Source organism: Lissotriton vulgaris, chromosome 5 (genome assembly GCF_964263255.1).
Source record: "Lissotriton vulgaris chromosome 5, aLisVul1.2, whole genome shotgun sequence".
NCBI lineage: Eukaryota > Metazoa > Chordata > Amphibia > Caudata > Salamandridae > Lissotriton > Lissotriton vulgaris.
In genome coordinates, this window is record NC_141693.1 from 2,021,773,402 (window position 1) to 2,021,792,903 (window position 19,502).

Sequence of the window (19,502 nt, forward strand, 5' to 3'; positions counted from 1 at the left end):
TTTTTACTCAAATAACAAATAAAAATACTTGATTGATTCTGGACGAAATAGTTGGTCTAAAAATCTACTGTTTAATTAAGTAGGTTGTGTGGTCACTTTCAGGCCCCCATATCAAGTCATTGGCAATATTGGTGCTTATTTTTGGGTTTTGGATTTATTGAGGCTTCTCCTTATTGCCTGTTAGCCCAGACCCAGTTTTGGTTACGGGACTGTTGCGAGGCACTTTGTGAAAACCCTTGGTGCCGATTTGAGCCCGAACGCCAGGGTTGTGAACTGGTAGTAGTCTTCTCGGATGATGAATCTGAGGAGGTGTTTGTGGCCCCTGTTCATTGGGATGTGCAGGTAGGCATCTTTTAGGTCTATGGTGACCATGAAGTGTCCGCCTTGCAATTGAGGAAGTACCTCTTGTAGGGAAGGTCATCTTGAACCTTTGCGTTCTTACGATTTTGTTTAAGAATCTTAGGTCCAGGATGGGTCTCATAGTTTCGTCCACCTTTGGTACCAGGAAGTATGTGGAGTATACGCCCTTGTTCCTTTGCCTGTAAGGTATTAGCTCTATGCTTGTTTTTGAAGGAGCTCTTTTGCCTCCTCCCGAAGGAGCTCTAGGTCTTTCCTTGCTAGTGGCCTTCTTTTTGGTTTCCTGTCCGTTGGCTTTCCCTCCAACTCGATGCAGTACCCGTACTGTATGATGTTGAGTACCCATTTGTCTGATGTTATACTCTTCCACTCCCTGAAGAAGTGTTTCAGTCTTCCTCCCATTGGTCTTACCTGTACGGAGGTGTCTAGTTCGTGTAACTCCTGTCTGATGTGTTTGTGCTCCACCCTGGGAGTTTTTGCTCGGGTGGGCACATGGAGTTTTATTAAGTCACTTCTCCCCCTCTCTTATTATGTCCACGTCCATTCCCTCTCCCACGAAAGGACTGGCCTCTTGGTTGGTACTGCCAGGACTGTTCTTGCTGCCCCGGCTGTGTCTGGGTTTCTGCTTGGTGGGCTTGTTGGAACGCCTGGTGTGATGTTCCTGGCTGGTTTCCTCCCCTCCCGTTAGGTCTTCGTGACGGGGTGCCCCTTTTAGTACCTCTGAACTGCAATGCCCTCATGGATCTTGCAGTCTTGTTATCCTTCTTCAGTTGGCTGAGTTTCTTGTCAACTGGGGCCCGAACAGCGTTTCTCCGTTGAACGGTGTGTTGAGGATGCTGTGCTGCACTTCTGGTTTGAAGCCCGAAATTCTTGGCTTGTCTTTTCTCCGTGATGTCCATCATCATGAGCCTGCTGGAGGTGTCTTCTCCGTCCAGGGCAGTCTTGAGGCAAGAATTGGCTACATTCTTCCCCTCTTCGACAAGGTTTTCAGCTCTTTGCTTGAATTCCTGTGGCATGTTATTTACTAACTCGCCCAGCTCTTCCAGGATCTGGTATTGGTGCCTGTTGAGCAGAGCATTGGAATTCGCCATGCGCCGGTGCATTGCGGCATTCCGTTCAATTCTTCTCCCCACCAGGTCCATCCTCTTGCTTTCTTTGTCTGGAGGTGGCCCAGAAGTGGTAGGCACATTGGCCCTCTTTCTTGCCATGGCTGCGATGATGGAGTCTGCTGAGACCGATCCCTGAATGTAGGGTGGGTCCTCGGAAGAAGGTTTATACTTTTTCTCCGACCTGGGAGTGACTGCTTTGCATGTAGCTGGTTCTTTGAAAGCTTCTTTTCCCTCTGCCATGACACTGTCGAGCATGGGCAGGAACTGGCTCCTTGTTTGTGTAGGGAGCAGTGTCTTGATTAGGAAGTCTGCTTTCTGCTTTTCTTCGTCGAGTTTTACTTTGAAAATTGCAGCTGAATTCCTGATGACTGTGTTGTAGACCCCGATGTCATCTGGCGGCGAGGGCCTCGAGGGGTACGTATCGACGGCTTCCTCTGGGCTCTCGGTGTCGACGTCCTGCCAATCTATATCCTGAGTCTACGAGGATGCAGACCCGAGGAGTGTCCTGCGGTCGTCATCTCCTTCCTCCTCGTAGTAGGAGGCCTCCTCCTCTTCTTGGTCGTCGAAGGTCTCGACGTCCACCGACTGTCCTTCGACGTCTTAGTCCTCCTCCTCTGTTTCCTTGACCACCTGTATCCTAGGTTTCGTCGGGATTGTGTATTCTTACATCCTGGCGTCGAAATCTTTTTTCCGCTGCAGGATGTTTTCCATCTCGGCCTCGAGGCGTCTTTTCTTTTTCTCCATTTTGGCCACGTGGTCTGCGTCGAATGGATCGGCCACTCTTTTCGGCGCAGAGCCGACTTTCGTCGTCGAAGGTTTCGGTGCCGAGCTGGCTCTCGGGTCCTTCGGTGGCGCTGATGGGCCCTTCGGGTCCTTTTCCCTCGGCGTCGTACGCTCCTTCTCGGGGGCGATTTTCAACGTCTTTTGCTGTTCTCCGGCTCTCGGCGCCTAGGAGTCCTTCTCAGAGGATCCGCTGTGCCTTGGTGTAGCCGCGGATGCCGAAGTTCTCGGCGTCGGCGCTTTCGAGGTTTTCCCCTCAATTTTTTGAGACTCGGGGTCTCTTGGTGCCCTAGGGGCCGTAGAGTCTCCTACCTTTTTTGGAGTCTTCGTAATATCGGTCTCTACGACCGTGTAGCCGTCGTGCTCGGCGGCGTTGTCCTCCTTGTCTTATGATACCCACAGGTCTCGAAGGGACGGTGGGTGTCCCTTGCCCTGCATGATGGCATTGGCTATCCTCTGTCTCTTTCTCACTCGAAGAGTCTTCGGCGTGAAGGCGGAGCAGGCGTTGCAGTCCTCGCTCTTGTGGTCGACCGGTAGGCAAAGGTTGCAGACCGGGTGCTGGTCCTTCTGCGCGTACTTGTGGTGGCAGTTACGGTAGAATTTGAAAGGAGTGTTGTCCATCTCATGCGTTCAGGGGGCCCCCTGAGCTTGCATTCTTCGATGGACGTCGAAGTTCTTCTTCCCCTTCGATGATGTAGTCTCCTGTAGTCTTCTCAATCTCTTTTCTTGCAAAAGTGCGTATTTTTCTTCTTCTTTCTCCAAAAATGTCGGGAGCCCTTTCGGGAACGATCTAGACCCAACAGCGGAAAAAATAATCTGAAGATGGCGCCCAGGAGTGGGAGCTTCCGCAGGAAGCGTGCCGATGCCACCGGAAATACACCAAAGGTGGGACGTCGACGCCCACCTGGGCTACGAAACAAAAAAAACAAAAAAAAAACAAAGAAAAGACTACGAATCCGGACCCAACCACAAGACTGCGGAATAATGCACAGCATAGTGAATCCAAAAAGATTCACGCTGCAAAACTAGGAATTCCCATTGAGCTCAATGTCACATTGTGTTTGAAATTGTGTTGTCTATTGCAACAACTGTAACTATTGTACTCAAAAGTCTATTACCTATTTGAAAAGTATTTAACGAAGATATTGAAGGTGTGGGTTTCCAATCACATTCTGACGAGAAGTGCCCGGGTGTGGTGCTTGACTGTTGATAAAAGGTCCTTTTAGCTGGTGCCACAGAAGTATGTGATTGTTTTCTGTTCACTGGAGTTGAAGTTCCAACTGTGAGAAGTTGGCCTGGTATATGATGTTCACTATTCTAGTGAACACCTTGCACCAGTCCAAACAACCCTTATGGTGATGGTTGTAAAGTCAACCTTATAGACCAGCTATCCTAGAGGTAGCGCGGACAGAACAGTCTTAGGCTAAAAGACTCTTGAAGGCGTGTAAAGCCAGCTGTTTTACCATATGTAACCCATTGAATATCAAATGAAAGGACACCACACAGGATATCTATAAAATATATATGTATTTATTCACTAACACACTCCTCTGAACTCTTAATAAGGTCAGAGGCACAAGCACATAACAAGTTACACTTAGAAATACTTTAAATAGCACAATTTACAGTCGGGCCCTAGGGGCGCATAAAACCATATACTAAGTAAGTGGTATAAGAACCACGACTTGGGAACGGAAGAGGCCTAGGGAATCGCTGGGGCTACACTATCTGATCCTTAGGTTAGGAGTAGGAGGCCCACAGGCGGCGCGTGCAGTGTCAGTACACTCACGTGAGAGTCAATAGAAAGTCAATGAGAACTTAGAAGGTAAGTAAATGAAGATTTAGGACACTTCCGGTCTAGCTAGAAGGAAACCACTAAAAACCTAGACACTTGGAAGTCAATACCCTTGAGAGCACCAAAGTAGTCGCGTTACCTCACCCACAGGAGGCTGGTGCATAGGTGTGAAGATGTGTCGGGTTTCGCAGTTGAAGTCTATGGAGCCTGTGAAGAAAGATGCTGCAGGCGACCAGGAGGAAGATGTCCGGGTGGATCGGAGTTGATGAAGACCTGAAAGCAGAGGGGACAGAGTCTAGGTCACTAGCCAGTGACCGGGTGGAACCAGGAAGGAACCAGACATCGTCGAGGAGCAATCAGGTGCTGGGGTGAAGCTGGTCGTTGCAGCCACGCGGACCGGGAGGCGTCGAGGACGACCAGGTGCTGGAGAGGAGCTGTCCCACGAAGGTTCTCGCAGATGGAGGGGTCGGCTTCAAGATCAGAGCCAACAAGCATAAGCAAAGGCAACCCACGCAGGATACACAAAAGGTTTCTGGTGCAGATCAGGAGGGTCTGAGATACTTCACCTTTTCAGGGAAGCAAGGGCCAGTCTGGAGCAACCAGACCAGCGATGGAGTTTCAAAAGGATCGTAGCCAACGGGCCAGCAACCGGAAAACGCATTGAGCAGAATAGAAGCAGAAGGGCCCCACGCAGATCTCGTGGAGTGTGGAGGGCTGGTCTTCGGTGCAGGTGGAGCTCGGTGTCGGGGTGTCTCAGTTCTCAGTGCACAGCTTCGAGGAGGCCTCAGGAGCTGCGCTGGTAGCAAGTTGAAGACTTTCCAAGTTGCCTGCTTCCACGGGTTCCGACGCCTTCCACGGTCGGGGTGTCTCAGTTCCCAGTGCACAGCTTCGAGGAGGCCTCAGGAGCTGCACTGGTAGCAAGTTGAAGACTTTCCAAGTTGCCTGCTTCCACGGGTTCCGACGCCCTCCACAGGGCTCAGCTGTGCTGGAGTCGTGCAGTGGGGCCAGAGAGGTCCGGGAGTCGAGGTCTTGTCAGGCTTTGTGCTTGGGTTCCGGCTGGAACGGGGACAAAGCAAGCCGTCGAGTTGCTGGATGGTGCCTGGTTGCCCAGGGTGGTCACTCCTTGGCCACAAGGGAGATTCTTCAGTCTTCAGCTCAGGTGAATGTTGAAGGGTCCAGAGTTTCGGTCCAGTTCGATTCCAGGATCAATCTACAGTCTCCTGGGCCAGCTCCTACCTTTATACAACTAAAGGGGGCTGGTTTGGTCACTAAGTCCATCCTATGGGAGGGACCAGGAAGGGGGTTACACCCCCTTTCCTTTGTGCAGTTTCGCGCCAAAGCTGGGGCTGGAGTGAACTGGGGTATGCATGGAGCACCTAGAGTGCTCCGGGCAGTGTCTGATTCTATTCAGCCCTCCCTGTCCCAATACACATGCTCCTGTCTGGGGTGGTGCGCGCTCCTCCCCAAACAGGAAACCTATTGTCCAAACCTCCGTGACTGGAAGGACTCCCAGCAGCAGGAGGTCAAACTTGTGTCTGTAGCAGCAGCATCCATTTTGTGATGCTGCTGCCACAGACGCGTGGAGAAGCGTGGCTCAATGGTTAGAGTGGCAGACCCTGATGCAGAGGTCTGGCCCGGGACCAGGGTTCAATTCCCGCCCCGGCGGCTCTTGGACTCAATCTCCCCAGACCTGATAATTCTTGCCTCAGTGCCTGTTCTAATCATGGGTCCCACTCTGTGACCCTGGGCAATAGCTTGCTTAATCTCCACAACGGCCCCAGCAGCGCTTGGATGCCTGGCCTCACCTTGGGTGTGCCCAGGAGTGGACATCTCACAGGAAAGCCAGGAAGGGTTCCACAGCGGTATGAATACAGCGCTACGAGACCTCTGGGTAGAAGGCGCTATATAAATACAAACACAAACACATGCTGGGGCCCTGGTTAACTTTAACCGGGACAGTCAGAACTAACATGTCTTCTCCCTCTAGAAGGGTGGAATGCAACCCCCGTTGCCAGAATTGGCGAGGGGGTAGTATTCCAAAGCATATGACACCTTACACAACATGTTTGGATTAAGCCAAACCAAAGTTAGCATTTAACCGCGAGGTTCATAATGCACTTTAGAGTATATGGTATGGCAATATTATAGAACAGCTATAAGGACATGGTTCAAAAAGCTGCAGACAGGCTCAGCTCATGCTAGAGCACCATCTCACACATAACCAAGCACTCTGCTTTCAGGATTGTTAAGGCCTGCCATAGGAGTGACTTATAGGTTACTGTGTGTCTATATGTAGGTAGGTATAGGAATACTACACCTAAGCAAGGGGTGGTTACACGACCTTGCCCCAGCTGAGTGATCAGCCAGTTGTGTCTATTTGAGTGGCCAGCCAGGGGTGGCATAATACATGCTGCAGCCCCGGGTAGGCCTTGGTTACACCTATGCCCCGAGTACCTAGGGTACACTTTTACAGGGGCTGACAAGGTGAACCAATTCCCAATTGTGTATGTACCTAGAGTACATGGCTTGAATTTAGAGAGAGTGCATCTGGGCTGTGGGTCTGATTAGCAGGCCCAAAGCCACATCTAAGTCGAAAACCAGTAAAGCAAAAGCATAAAGTGGGGGTGACCATAGGAAGCAGACCCTACTCTCCTACAACAACAGCTTCCCTCGAAGTTCCAGGTGAAAGAGTTAACATCCATGAAGCTGACACTAAAAAATCTGAACCTGATTACGGAAGAAAACAATCTCTGAGGTGGAGGCTTTGTCCTGTATGCTTTATACTGAAGGTGGAGTAACAGTATTTGCGACTCAAAAACATTTTCAAAGAAAAATAAATTGCAAATTCCTGGGCCCAACTCTGGATGACAGGAGTATGCAGAGAATGTGTATTTACAGCATCTCCTGATACAAACTGTTTACTGGTCCCAGTCCCAACGGTGTGCAGAAGGAGACAAATCCGAGGTGTAAGAAAACAGGCTTTTTGAAGTTTTAACACCCCCCCCTCCCGCCCCATTTGGAGTACTAGGGTAGTGGTGTAATGGCACTGAAATGTCCTGAGCCATACTAAACAGGACTCAGTGCACATGCTCTGATCCTTAAAATGGTGCATGTTTAATTGGCTTGTCCTCAAATGGCATTGCTTAACTTACTTGTAAGTCCCTTGTATTTGGTACCAGGGGCCTATAGGTTGAGGTGTCTCTTGTGGATTTCACAGGAGCAGGTTCGAGGGGAGACACGCCTGTAGGGCTGGGGCTAAGTCAGTGGGCGTCTTCCGTTTGTTAGCTGGCTGCACTGCTGTTCGGTCCTTTTATTCTTCTTGTTTTCAGGCAGCATCTGCCTTCTTGGTTCAGGGCGTTTTAGGGGTCTTCAGGTCAGTAGACAATGGGCTACTGACCTTAGGGTGACTAAACCCTTGGTGTGCTCCCCCCACGTTGGGGAGTGAGCACAACCCCATGTCCTGATTGGAGAGTGCCTGCAATCTGCAAGATGGCGAGCACTGGAGAGTGGGCTTCACCTTGCCTCCCCCACCTGAGGGGTGGAGTTGGCAGAGGTGGGCACACCTCCTGCGCTGGCTAGTTTTTCCCGCCTGCCTTCCCGCCGAAAGGGAGGGGAGACGGGAAGGGGGCCCGCTCCTGATAACAGCAGAGACTGGGGGTTGCATTACAAAGGCTGCCAGGCCTTTGAAGCTCCCCTACTACAGATGGTTCTTCCTGGCCTGGGGGAGGTGTTAACACCTCTGCCCAGGAAAGGCTTTGTTTCTGGGCTCATGGGGCGTAGGCTCCCACACTAGGGGTCCAGAAACATGTCTTGTGGTGGCAGGCATGTGTGTACCAGTCAGGGAACCCACCAGAGGCTGGTCGTTTTTCAGGGGGTATCTCAAAGATGCCCACTGTGTGCATTTCTCATTAAATCCCACACTGGCATCAGTGTGGGTTTAATGTGCTGAGAAGTTTGATACCAAACTTCTCAGTTTTCAGTGTAGCCATCATGGTGTTGTGGAGTTCATAATAACAAGCTCCCAGCACCATATACTCTTAATGGCAGCACTGCACGTATAATGCCTAAGAATGGACTTAGACACTGTAGGGGTACTGGGATCATGCACCTGTACCCTCATGACTGGCATAGGGCACCCAGTTAGAGGGGTGACTGATGGATGTCAGGGCAGTGGGCTGTAGGCATGGCTCACACGGATGTGTACCATGTGGACTCTTTACTTTGTTCTGCACCAAAATACGCAGCCTGCAAAGGCAGTGTGTGTGTGTGTCAGGGTACAGGACCTGTAAGAGTTGCAGAATAAGTGCTTGCAACCCTTAGAGGCCTTCTGTGATTACAGTGCCCTGGGTACCTGTGGTACCATTTACCAAGGGCTGACCTGTGGCAAGAGATGCCAATTGGGTTAGTTTTGGGGAAAGAACACAGGCCCTGGAAACCAGATTGTCAGAGACCCAGGGCACACCGTGAAAAAGTGCATCAGTAGTCTGGGAAAAAGTGGGGGGGGGTTACTGCAACAAAACCCACTTTCCGACATTCACCCAGGTCTATCGCAAAATATAGAAGGAAATTGCAACCGTCCCATACATTAAAAATAAAGATCTTAAGTATAGTTTTCACATGCATACTACCAAGCGTGTTTCACATTAATAAATGGTGCTGTTCCAGGTTTTAAACACCATCACATACCCTGCAAGGACTGTTGGCAGCACATTCTCTGGCTTGCCAACATCTATGTTGATCTTGCATAGATAGTTCTTATTTTCTGTTGTAAATTAGCTCCCAAAAGTTCACATGTTGAATGATCTGAACAGGAGTTCCCATGAGCCTGTAACATGCTGGGTGTCAATAATTCCAGCTACCCTATGCACAAGGCCTCCTGCGCTCTACCCTTGCACTTCAAAGAAATGGAAAGAAAACTGCACAGCAAACAGCACTCACTGTTCCATCTGCATCTTCCTTTCCATCCATCCTCATGGAACCAATACCATTTTGCCATGTCCTCAAAGAAGACATCCACAAAGCACCACTAGGACGTCGCCTAAATCTGCAAGCTGGTCACACCCAGATCCGCCTTCCACACCTACCTGAATATCCTTCATGAGCTGCGGCAAATGGAACTGCCACTCCTTGGAGAAGCCGGACAGTTGAAGCAGGAAGCCCACGGTCTGATCTGCCTCTTCCAGGCAGGCGAGGCTCTGCACTGTCCTTACTGCATTGAGGCACTATGGGGCACACAGAGAGGAGAGCGTTACAAACACAACAAACCTGTACTCACAGATAGTCCGAGAAAGAGCAGAGGAAGCTAACCTGAAGAATCCTCTCCTGGTGGACTCCCACGAAGTCCAGGGCCTCGGTCAGGAAGTTGTATCGAAGGGTCTTCAGCAGACGCTCCATCAAGGACATGCAGAGACGGTAGACTCCTGGCCAGGAGGGGGCATCCAGAGTTTTTCGAGATGCACCCGACATGGCAGTCTGAGTGAGCAAGGGAGAAAACAGACAGGTTTAACTGGGTGGCAATATGAGACCACTCAAAGGGCAGTAGAAGCTTTCCATGCAGCCTGGCCAGAGTTCTTGTTGCTGCCCTGCTTGAATGACTGACGCTACTGTAAGCATTGCTCTCTCGACATGTGTGCCCACCCAGAAGCATCCGAGAGCCAAATGCAGTGGTGCTTTCAGTGCAGCAACAACATCCTCAAATAGAACAGCACACAGACTTCCATCCTGCCACAAGAAGCAGTCGGAGGCTCAGAATTACTGGGACCTGCAGAGGCTTTTGCATGGCTCCTATTCAGGTTGGATGTAATCATGGCCTGAATTGTCAAAGGCTCTTTAACTCTTCTGAACTGTGTGACTGAGATGTCGTATGGGGCCCATTATCATGGCTGCTACTCTTGCAGCTCACAGGCCACTCCCACTGCCTATTATTTCTTAAAGAAAGGAATGAAGAGATGCCCCAAGTTCAGCCCACTCTTCAGAGTCGCAAAGGTCTGAACTCCTACAGAGCCAGCTAGAGATCCATCCCAGCCTCTTACCAGATACACTGTGTCTATGTGGGGAGGAACTCACCGGCAAGACCCCATTACTGCTCAGCTGATAGAGGCTCAGGAGGGGTAGACAGAAGCTCTGAGTCACACCAGCAGCAGCCATAGCAGCAGCACCCTGAGAAGTACACAGAAACATGTATGGCTGTTAGTGATCATTGCACACAAGCCTGCTGAAGGCCACATAACTCAAATAAAGAAAGATGAAAGAACTGTCACAAAAGACCGCTCTCGCATGTTCAACTCTAGAAACGGTGAAACAAGGACATGAGGAGGGAAAAGGGGATATTGGGAGAGAGGCAGACAAGGAGAGAGGGGGAGAAGTTGTAGAGACAAAGGGAGACTAGGAAGAGAGGGGCACATGGAGAAAGAAGGCAGCTAACGGAGAAAGATGAAGAACGAGACAAAAGAAACATGGAGAATGAGAGGGCGGGAAATGCGGAGGGATTGACTGAGAGGCGACAGGGACGGAAAGGAGTCTAAATAAGACACTCAAAGGTGAAACAGCAGAGTGTGCCTTACACATCACTGCTCTCCCTCCCGCCACAGATCCCTGCAGGAGACACGCACCTGCGGTGTCTTTGCGATGGTCAGAAGAAGGTGCAATGTAGCCTCAGCAAAGTGCAGGTTCTGCTTCACCCGAAGGCTGACCTCCAACGTGCTGAAAATGGTCGGTAACAGAGGCAATTTTCTGGTCACCTGTAGCCAGAGCTGCCCGTCCTCATCCACCTCGCATAGCTCCTTAACCAGGTGCAGCGCCAAAACACACACCTATACAGTAGGCATGCAAGCCAGCAAAATGGGGGAAAGCAATACAAATTAGAGCATGAGATAAGAGATGAGGCAGAAACTGGCAGCACTAACTTGTGAACACTAAATAGCTCTCCCAATGTTTTTAGTTTAATCTGGAACACATTTTGATAGCGATCGGTCCAATTAGGAGATGATATATATATATATATATATATATATATATATATATATATATATATATATATATATATATACTAGAGCAGTCACCCCTCCGTAGTTATCGTTCGTACTACATTGAGATAAATCTGGGAAAATAAAAATGTGCAGCAGGCAGCTCTGAACAAAGGTGGTAACATGGTATTGTGACCCATGGGAATGTACATAAGGAAGGCTTATAAACACCTCAATGATACTGCATGTTATAGAAACATAGACCAAGAACACTACCTGCAGGTCAAGAATGATTTTCATAAAGATTTATTAGGGTGGAAAGATCAGGCTGTTTCAACACTGACGAATGCATATTTTTTAAGTAGAACATCCCAAGCGCCCAATTTTTTTTTATCCGATTCCTCAGTAAAGTTTATTTGAAAATACCTCTAAGAACATAGATGAATTTTTAAGACAATTGATATTGCGCTTACCTTCACATATGAAGAACTCTACAGATTTCCTAAAAAAGAGTGTCTGACATAGGGTGAGAGTCAGACATTTTATTGATGACGTTGGAAGTCTCTGCCTTATATGGACAAGTTACTTAACTTCATTAACACCTTATCTGGTAGAGACATGATCTAGCCAGAGATTGCTGACCTTTGAACTTCCAGGCGTCAGGCTGGATCTGGAAGATTCTTCTTAGCATTACCCCTGCGCACCGGTAGGTGGCCTCGGTCGACATCACGCAACGGCGCACGCGTCGAGTTAGTCGTCGTGACGTCTGTACTTTTCAAAACTTTTCATGATAGAAGGGCAGCGCCATGAAGTTGATTGACAGTGTTGCATTTAAACAACTAGTGAGGTACTGGGTTTTCTCGGAACCAATACTAATGCAATAACCCAGCGGTGTCAGGGCAACACCCAAAGACCCCGGATTCCCCTGTCTTGGCAAACAGAGACACGGGATACTTCTCGATGACGTCAAAGACCAAAGTTTAATGGTTGCAACCAGGGACAGAGGTCTACGAAGTACACACGGGCAGTTCGAAAGAGACTGCACCATCTCAGTGAACGATCTCGGTCTTATGCCGAAAATTACGCTTCTGGCAACATCACAATTTGCATTCAGTGCATACAAAATTAACCAATTAGCAAGTAGCATTTCAAAAAGTAGCGAATCACAACAGTCAAAGTTAATCCCACTTTCCGTTGTCCAGCCCACCACAAATGGTCACACATATGTTATTTTCCTGTTCGATCAGGCCGGACAAACCCATCATAAAACCTTCAACTAGATCGATGAACATGTTGTAAAGGAAAGGCAGGAACAGATGGAAAGGAGATAGAGGAGTGAGAACGGTGGGCCATAAAGTCGGACCACGTCCTGCTCTTTGATCTTTATCAGTGCAGCTGCTAATCAAGGAACTGGCTCTGCAGGATTCGCCCCAGGGGAAAAGTTAGTTCGGCCAGGTCAACCAAGTATCAGCTAAGGCATACGTGTCAAGGACTCACTCGGCCACAATCATAGAGCCTATGTTAGGGCAACCATACAAGATGGCTGCCGTTTTACAAAATGGAACCCGAGGGTTCAAACTAAATCCTCAAATGCAAAGTGTTCTCCTATATCGATTCATATGAAAACACTCAGACACGTTAAACTCATCATTTGTGGTCTGCTGACACCAAGATCGTCCATTTCCGACAATCTTTATAACTCGGGGTTCGGAACTATCGAACCCAGTTCGGAACTACGGAGCCACACTAGGGCCTTAAAGAGTAAACAGCCCTGACATGAAGAACTGATCCGCAGTGCGGGGAGAATGGGTGAGTCTCCAAGGAATCTGCGGCTAGATAATGTCTCTACCAGATAAGGCATTACCGAAGGTAAGTAACTTGTCCATCTGATAGATACATCTAGCCGCAGATTGCTTATCTGTGAACAGATACCTAAGCAATACCATCCCTAGAGGGACAGCGGAAAAGTTTAAACCAAAAAGTCCTGTAGGACTGAATAGCCAAAGATGCCCTCCCTACGGACCTAATGAATGAGTTACTTACCTTCGGTAACGATGTAGCTGGTAGTGACACAGCCTAGCAGCAGATGTCAGGGGAGCCATATAAGCCCCTCCCGGCGTGCTGATGCCAGTTTCGCAGGAAAAAAATTTCTGCGCCACTAAGCGAAGCCACCACCAAAAACTAAGAGTATGGAAACAGTGTGTGAAAAAGAAGAAAAAAGAAAAGAAATTGAATGGTGAAAAAAGCACCATAAAGAACAGTGTCAGGCACTGTATACTGAAAAATAGTGAAGGGAAAGAGCAGAGCACCACTCTGAGAAGCAACCGTGCAAAAGAGAAGGCTAAACCCTTCCCAGAAGCAACAGAAGAAGATGTGAAAAAACATCATGGCAGACGACAGAAAGTCTACAACCACAATATATAATTGTGAAGGGCAACAAGTCCTGAAGACATGAGCAATGACAATCCACCACAAGTCGGCACAAAAAAGGGACGTCGTATCTGTAGGAGAGTAGGGTCTGCAATCCTATGGTCACCCCCGATTTTTGCTTTTTGCTTCACTGGTTTACGACTTTCCCTGGCTGTGGGCCTGCTAATCAGACCCACAGCCTAGCTGTTCTCTCTCTAAATTGACAAGCATGTACCTTAGGTGCATTTACCAATTGGTACTGGGCCACCTTATCAGTCCCTGTACAGCATACCTTAGGTATCCAGGGCATAGGTGTACCCAGGGCCTACCAGGGGCTGCAGCATGTATTATGCCACCCCTGGCTGGCCATCCAAATCTGACACAACTGGCTGCACGACAGCTGGGGCAAGGTGGTGTAATCACCCTTTGCTTTAGATATAGTATCTCTATATCTAACCCTAAAATGGACACATATATTCCTATCAGTCAATCCTATGGCAGGCCTTATCAATCCTGAAGGCAAAGTGCTTGGAATTATGTGAGATGGTGCTCTGGCATGAGCTGAGCCCGTTTGCAGCTTGCGGAACCAAGTCCTAATAGCTGTTCCATGATAACGCTATACCATATACTCTTAAGTGCATTATGAACCTCACGGTCAAATGCTAACTTTGGTATAGCATTATCAAAACATGTCGAGTAAGGTGTCATACGAATTGGAATACTACCCCCTCGCCAATTCTGGCGACGGGGGTAGCATTCCACCCTTCTAGAGGGACACGACATGTATGTAACTGTGAACCCCGGTTAAAGTTAACTCGAGCCTCAGCATCACAAAATGGATGCTGCCACCACAGACACAAGTCTGACCTCCTGCTGCTGGGAGTCCTTCCAGCGAGGGAGGCTTGGACAAAGGGCTTCCTGCCTTAGGAGGTGCTAGCACCACCCCAGACAGGATTTTGTGTATTAGGTAGGACAGGGCTGAAAGAAATGAGACATGCCTGGGGCACACAAGGTGTCCCTGTGCATATGCCGGTCTAAACCAGTTCCTGGGGCACTCCAGCCCCAGAGCTGGCGCAAGACCGGACAAAGGAAAGGGGGTGTAACCACCCCCCTTCCTGGTCCCACCCAGAGGAGGGACCTAGTCATAGTGCAGCCCCCTTTAGGAGAATAAAGGTAGGAGCTGGTCCCATTCCAACTTAGATGAATCTTGACAACTTCCACGAAGAAACTCTTGACCTTCGACCTCCTAATTCCAGAAGACTGAAGAATCTCCCCTATGGCCAGGGAGTGACCATCCTGCTTCACAGGCACCATCAAGCTCCTGTGCGGTTTGCTGCAGAGTCCTTCCATCCCGGAATCAGACGACCCAGCTCGACAAGACCCGTACCTCCAGACCTCTCTGACCTCTACCCACATCCACAGCACAGCTGGGACCCGTGGGTGCGACGAGCAACGTGGAGACGGCCATCTTGAGAAACCTGCACAGCGCTTCCAGCACGACCGCCGAGGGATCCTCGAGTGAGTGCATTGGGGACTGAAGCCCCACACCGACGCAGCTCCTGCACCAAAGACCAGCCCCCCAGCATCCACGTGGGGCCCTTTTGCCTGGTTGCTGCTTGTCCTGTTGTCTGGTCACTTGCCGGCTGGCTCGTGACCTCTGAGACGACGATCCGAAGAATCCAACACTGCTGGTCTGGTCCCCCAGACTGGCCCTTGCTTCCTTGTAAAGGAGAAGCATCCCGGACCCTCCTGGTCCGCACCAGATGCCATCTTTGTTCCACCGCGTGGCTTGCATTAGCCAAGGCCTGTTGTCCAGATCGACGATCCGACACCGCCAACAGCAGCAGACTACGTGGGACAGCTCGTGCCTCCAGCCTGGTCGTGAAGAGCAGCTCCTGGTCCACGCAGCTACAGAGAGAAGCGACCCTTCTTTCACCTGACTGCGGCGACAGCATCTGGTTCCCTCCTGGTTCCAGCACCGTCACTGGCTAGTGACCGAGACTCTGTCCTCTTCCCTTTCAGGACTCCTTGGAACCACCAGACTCCTCCATCTGGCTGCCTGCCAGCAACTCCTTGCTTCAGGCATCACCGGGATCAACGCAGCAAACCAGACGCAACTTCATCCCTATGCACCCGCAGCCTGTGGGTTAGGTAACTAAAGCTTCTAGGTGCTGAAGTCTGTGTACACTATCCTAGTGTCCAGGTCCACTGTTTATTTCCCTCCATCCAGCCGGGATCGTCCGGAATCCGTAACTTTCTAAACTGTAAGATCCATAGACGTTGGTACGCATCCCGCGTGAGAGTTCCCACTCTGCATGTGAGTCCCGTGGGCCTCCTGCTCCTTACTTACCTAGTTTGTAGCGTAGTCCCAGCGGTCCTCCAGCCTCTGGATCTCCTTACTGTACTTTCCTTCCTCGCATTCCATTGTTTTGAGTATATGGTTTGTCGTGCCCCTAAGGCGCACTTGTAAATATTGTGCGAACTCGTATTTCCTTTGTAGTATTGTCATGTGCTTAGCCCTCTGACCTCATAAAGAGCTCAGAGGTGTATGTTAGTTAATAAATATCTGTTTATTTTCATAACAACCTGTGTGGTGTCCTTTCACTTGGTATTCAAGGGGTTATATGTGGTAAAACAGCTGGCTTCACATGCCATTCAGAGTTTAGCCTAAAGACAGCTTTTGTCCACGCTACTAGGATAGCTGGTCTATAAGGTTGACTTACAACCAATCACCATAAGGGTAGAACTAGTGAGTATCATATATCAGGCCAACTTCTCACAGTATCCCCTGTAAGAGACCTATAGACGGAGGCAGAGCCAATAGACTTCAAACTAATGGACTGCAGGTGAGGTAAGAAACCCCAAGGCGATTAAGAAAGTGGGGTGGGAGGGTGGAAAACATGAGTAGACCCCCACACTGGACGACCCAGGGCGTAGGCATGTAAAAGAAAAAGACAGATGAAGCACAAGTTACTTACCTTTGGTAACAATATATCTGTAAGAAACAGTAGTTAGTGTTGGATTCCTTACCTTAGAACAGGGGTCTCCAAACCGGTCCTGGAGGGCCGGATCCATGCCAGATTTTTTGGATATCCCCATTGAGATACATGTAGTAATTTTAAAAATCTGGCATGGATCCGGCCCTCCAGGACCGGTTTGGAGACCCCTGCCTTAGAATATCCCCAGGCGCCAGACTGGATCCGGAAAGTTATGCGTAGCAGTACACCTGCGCGTCGGTAGGCGTCGTCTGTGGCTCCGCGTCCGTCGTCGCCGCCGGGATGACGTTGGAGTACTTGGACGCCGCCCTCGTGCGATGATGTCAGTTCTTATACACAGCTTTTCCGCGCCAGGAACGCAGAGCCACGATAAAAACCAACACTGGTGCCATGAAACTAGGGCCCTAAAAGGGGATGAACCTTAACCCTAGATATCGGTTTTCAGAACGGGGAGGATGGGTGGGGCGATAAGTAATCCAACACTAACTACTGTTTCTTACAGATATATCATTACCGAAGGTAAGTAACTTGTGCAACTGAATGAAATAGGTTAGTGTTAGATTCCTCACCTCAGAATAGATACCCCAGTAATACCAAACCCGGCGGTGGTTCTCCGAACCAATGATCACACCAGAAAGTCCTGGAGAACAGAACGGCCGAAAAAGCAGTCTCTCCGGACTTGGCTGTCCAGGCAGTAGTGTCTAGCAAACGTGTGCAGCGAGGCCCACGTAGCTGCTTGACAGATGTCCTGCAAGGGGACTCCCCGACCCAGGGCAGAAGTAGCCGCCATGGCCCGAGTGGAGTGGCCCTCAGCCCAACAGGAGGCTTCTTTTTAGCCAAAGAATAGCATGCCTTGATGCACGACCCACCGAGAGATGGTCCGCTTGTGCACCGCCCGTCCCTTCTTAGCGCCCACGTAACCAACAAAGAGCTGGTCGTCCACCCGGAACTGGCGAGAGCGCGCGTTTTGGGTCCAGACAGTGGAGCCTCTCCCTCTTTCGAGGGATGCAGAGGCGGAAAGAAGGTGGGCAAGGTGATGGACTGCCCGATGTAGAAGACTGTGACTACCTGGGTAGTCCCTCTTTCCTGGGACTACCCAGGAAAGGGACGCGTTCTCAAGACAACTTTGTTCGGAGGGACAGAAAGATAAGGAGGTTTGGAAGATAGAGCCTGGAGCTCACTCACTCTCCTGGCAGAGGTGATGGCAACCAGGAATGCAGTCTTAAGCGTGAGAAGACGAAGAGGGCAATTGTGAAGTGGCTCGAAAGGAGCACACATCAAATAAGTAAGAACAAGGTTCAAGTCCCACTGAGGCATCATGAAAGGAACAGGAGGAAACATGTGAGTTATGCCCTTCAAGAATCTATTTACAATAGGGGACTTGAAAATAGAAGGCTGATCAGGTAGCCTTAAGAAGGCTGAAATGGCAGAGAGGTAGCCCTTGATAGTGCCCAGAGCAGAGCCCCGAGAGAGAAACAAGAAAGAGGAGAACCTCTGAAAGGGGGGCAGAGAGTGCACCATGCCACAAATTTGTTCCACCTGCAGGCGTATACCGATTTTGTGGAGGGACGCCTGGCTGCCAGAATCACATCACAGACTTCAGGAGGCAAGTCAAATGGCCTCAACTGCTGCCGCTCAATCTCCACGCTTGGAGGTGGAGGCTGGACAGGTTCGGGTGGAGGACCGTCCCCTGCTGCTGCGACAGAAGGTCCCCCTGAAGAGGCAGACGAATCGGGGGATCGATTGACATGCTGAGTAGCTTGGGATACCAGTATCTTCATGCCCAGTCCGGAGCCACAAGGATGACTTGGGCCCGGTCGCGCCTGATCTTCTTCAGCACTCTGGGCAGAAGTGGTATAGGCGGAAAGGCGTACAACAGACCGCAGCTCCACCCGCGACGAAAAACGTTGCTGAGCTAGTGCCGCCTTGGAAATTCCAACGTGCAGAACTGATGACATTGCGCGTTCTCTTCGGTGGCGAATAGATCTAACCAAGGCTCTCCCGACTGCTGAAAGAGACCATGCGCCACGTCCGAGTTCAGACGACATTCGTGATCCATCATGCACCAATGGCTGAGTTTGTCCGCCATGGCGTTCAGGGAACCTGCCAGGTGTTGAACCACCAGGGTCACGCCCTGATGTTCCAGCCAGTGCCAGAGGCGCAGAGCCTCCTGACAAGTGGTCCACAACCCCACCCCGCCCTGTTTGTTGGAGTACCACATGGCGGTGGTGTTGTCCCTGAACACCTGCACTACACTCCCCCGGACAAAGGGGAGACAGTGAGGACAGCAATGACAGCGCAGCCAACACCAGACCTCAAAGCTTTGAAAAGAGTAGAAAACAATGGGAGGCAAAGGCACCACAAGCGGTCAGCACGAAAACCCTGTGTGTATACCAGGTTGAGAGAAAAAAAGCGCAGAGTTAGAAATGCTGGTGCAGAAGTGAGAGTTCATGGCTGCGTAAAAGAAGATGAACGGAGCTTAGGGTTCGATGGATCCGCAGGATTCAACGTGTCGACAGGAAGCAAGACCCAGAGAGAGGACAAAACGGTATGACAGAGTTAACGCATACCGGTCGAGTTTGCACAACAGTGGAAAAAAGCACTGTTGAACCTGCACCAGCTAAGATATGTGGGGCAGAATTGGCAGGATGCCGACCCATGGCCATAAACTGCAGGCATTACCAGACACTCAAGACACTCCAGTATGCAGTCACTTCTTCACAAAGACATGTGAGAGGGCGGACGGCAACAAGCAGAAGCACCCAGAAACGGACAACAGTAAGACTGGCATTCATGTGGAAGACAGGAATACATATAAGCATACAGTGTGGATGGCAGAACCACACCAAGTATAGGGAAATCCGCCTTTAGAGTAGCGTGAGCAGCACAGATGTGAAGGACGCAGCACCAGGTAGGCAACCGCAAAAAGTGGCCTACAGCAAGCCTGACACACACACAAGAGCTCGCACCATGAGCAGGCCGGGGCGAAGACCACGGACACCACAGCAAGGAATGCTGCCTGCACGGCCCCACTGTGGGAAGAGCACAGAGCAGATACATATGAAGAAAGATACACATCTAAAAAGGATGT

At 50.0% G+C, this 19,502-nt stretch overlaps 1 protein-coding gene across 2 annotated transcripts in view; it reads right to left on the bottom strand.

Moving 5' to 3' along the window:
- Positions 1 to 19,502, bottom strand: part of NUP188 (nucleoporin 188) — a 1,272,194-nt gene that overhangs the window by 195,492 nt on the left and 1,057,200 nt on the right. For both annotated transcript variants that reach the window (XM_086924860.1, XM_086924859.1), the window contains exons 35-38: positions 10,653 to 10,853; positions 10,108 to 10,200; positions 9,349 to 9,513; positions 9,126 to 9,263 (exon numbers count right to left, since the gene is read on the bottom strand). In XM_086924860.1, coding sequence (XP_086780986.1) covers positions 9,126 to 9,263; positions 9,349 to 9,513; positions 10,108 to 10,200; positions 10,653 to 10,853 — 597 coding nt within the window. The remainder of the gene's footprint in view (positions 1 to 9,125; positions 9,264 to 9,348; positions 9,514 to 10,107; positions 10,201 to 10,652; positions 10,854 to 19,502) is intronic.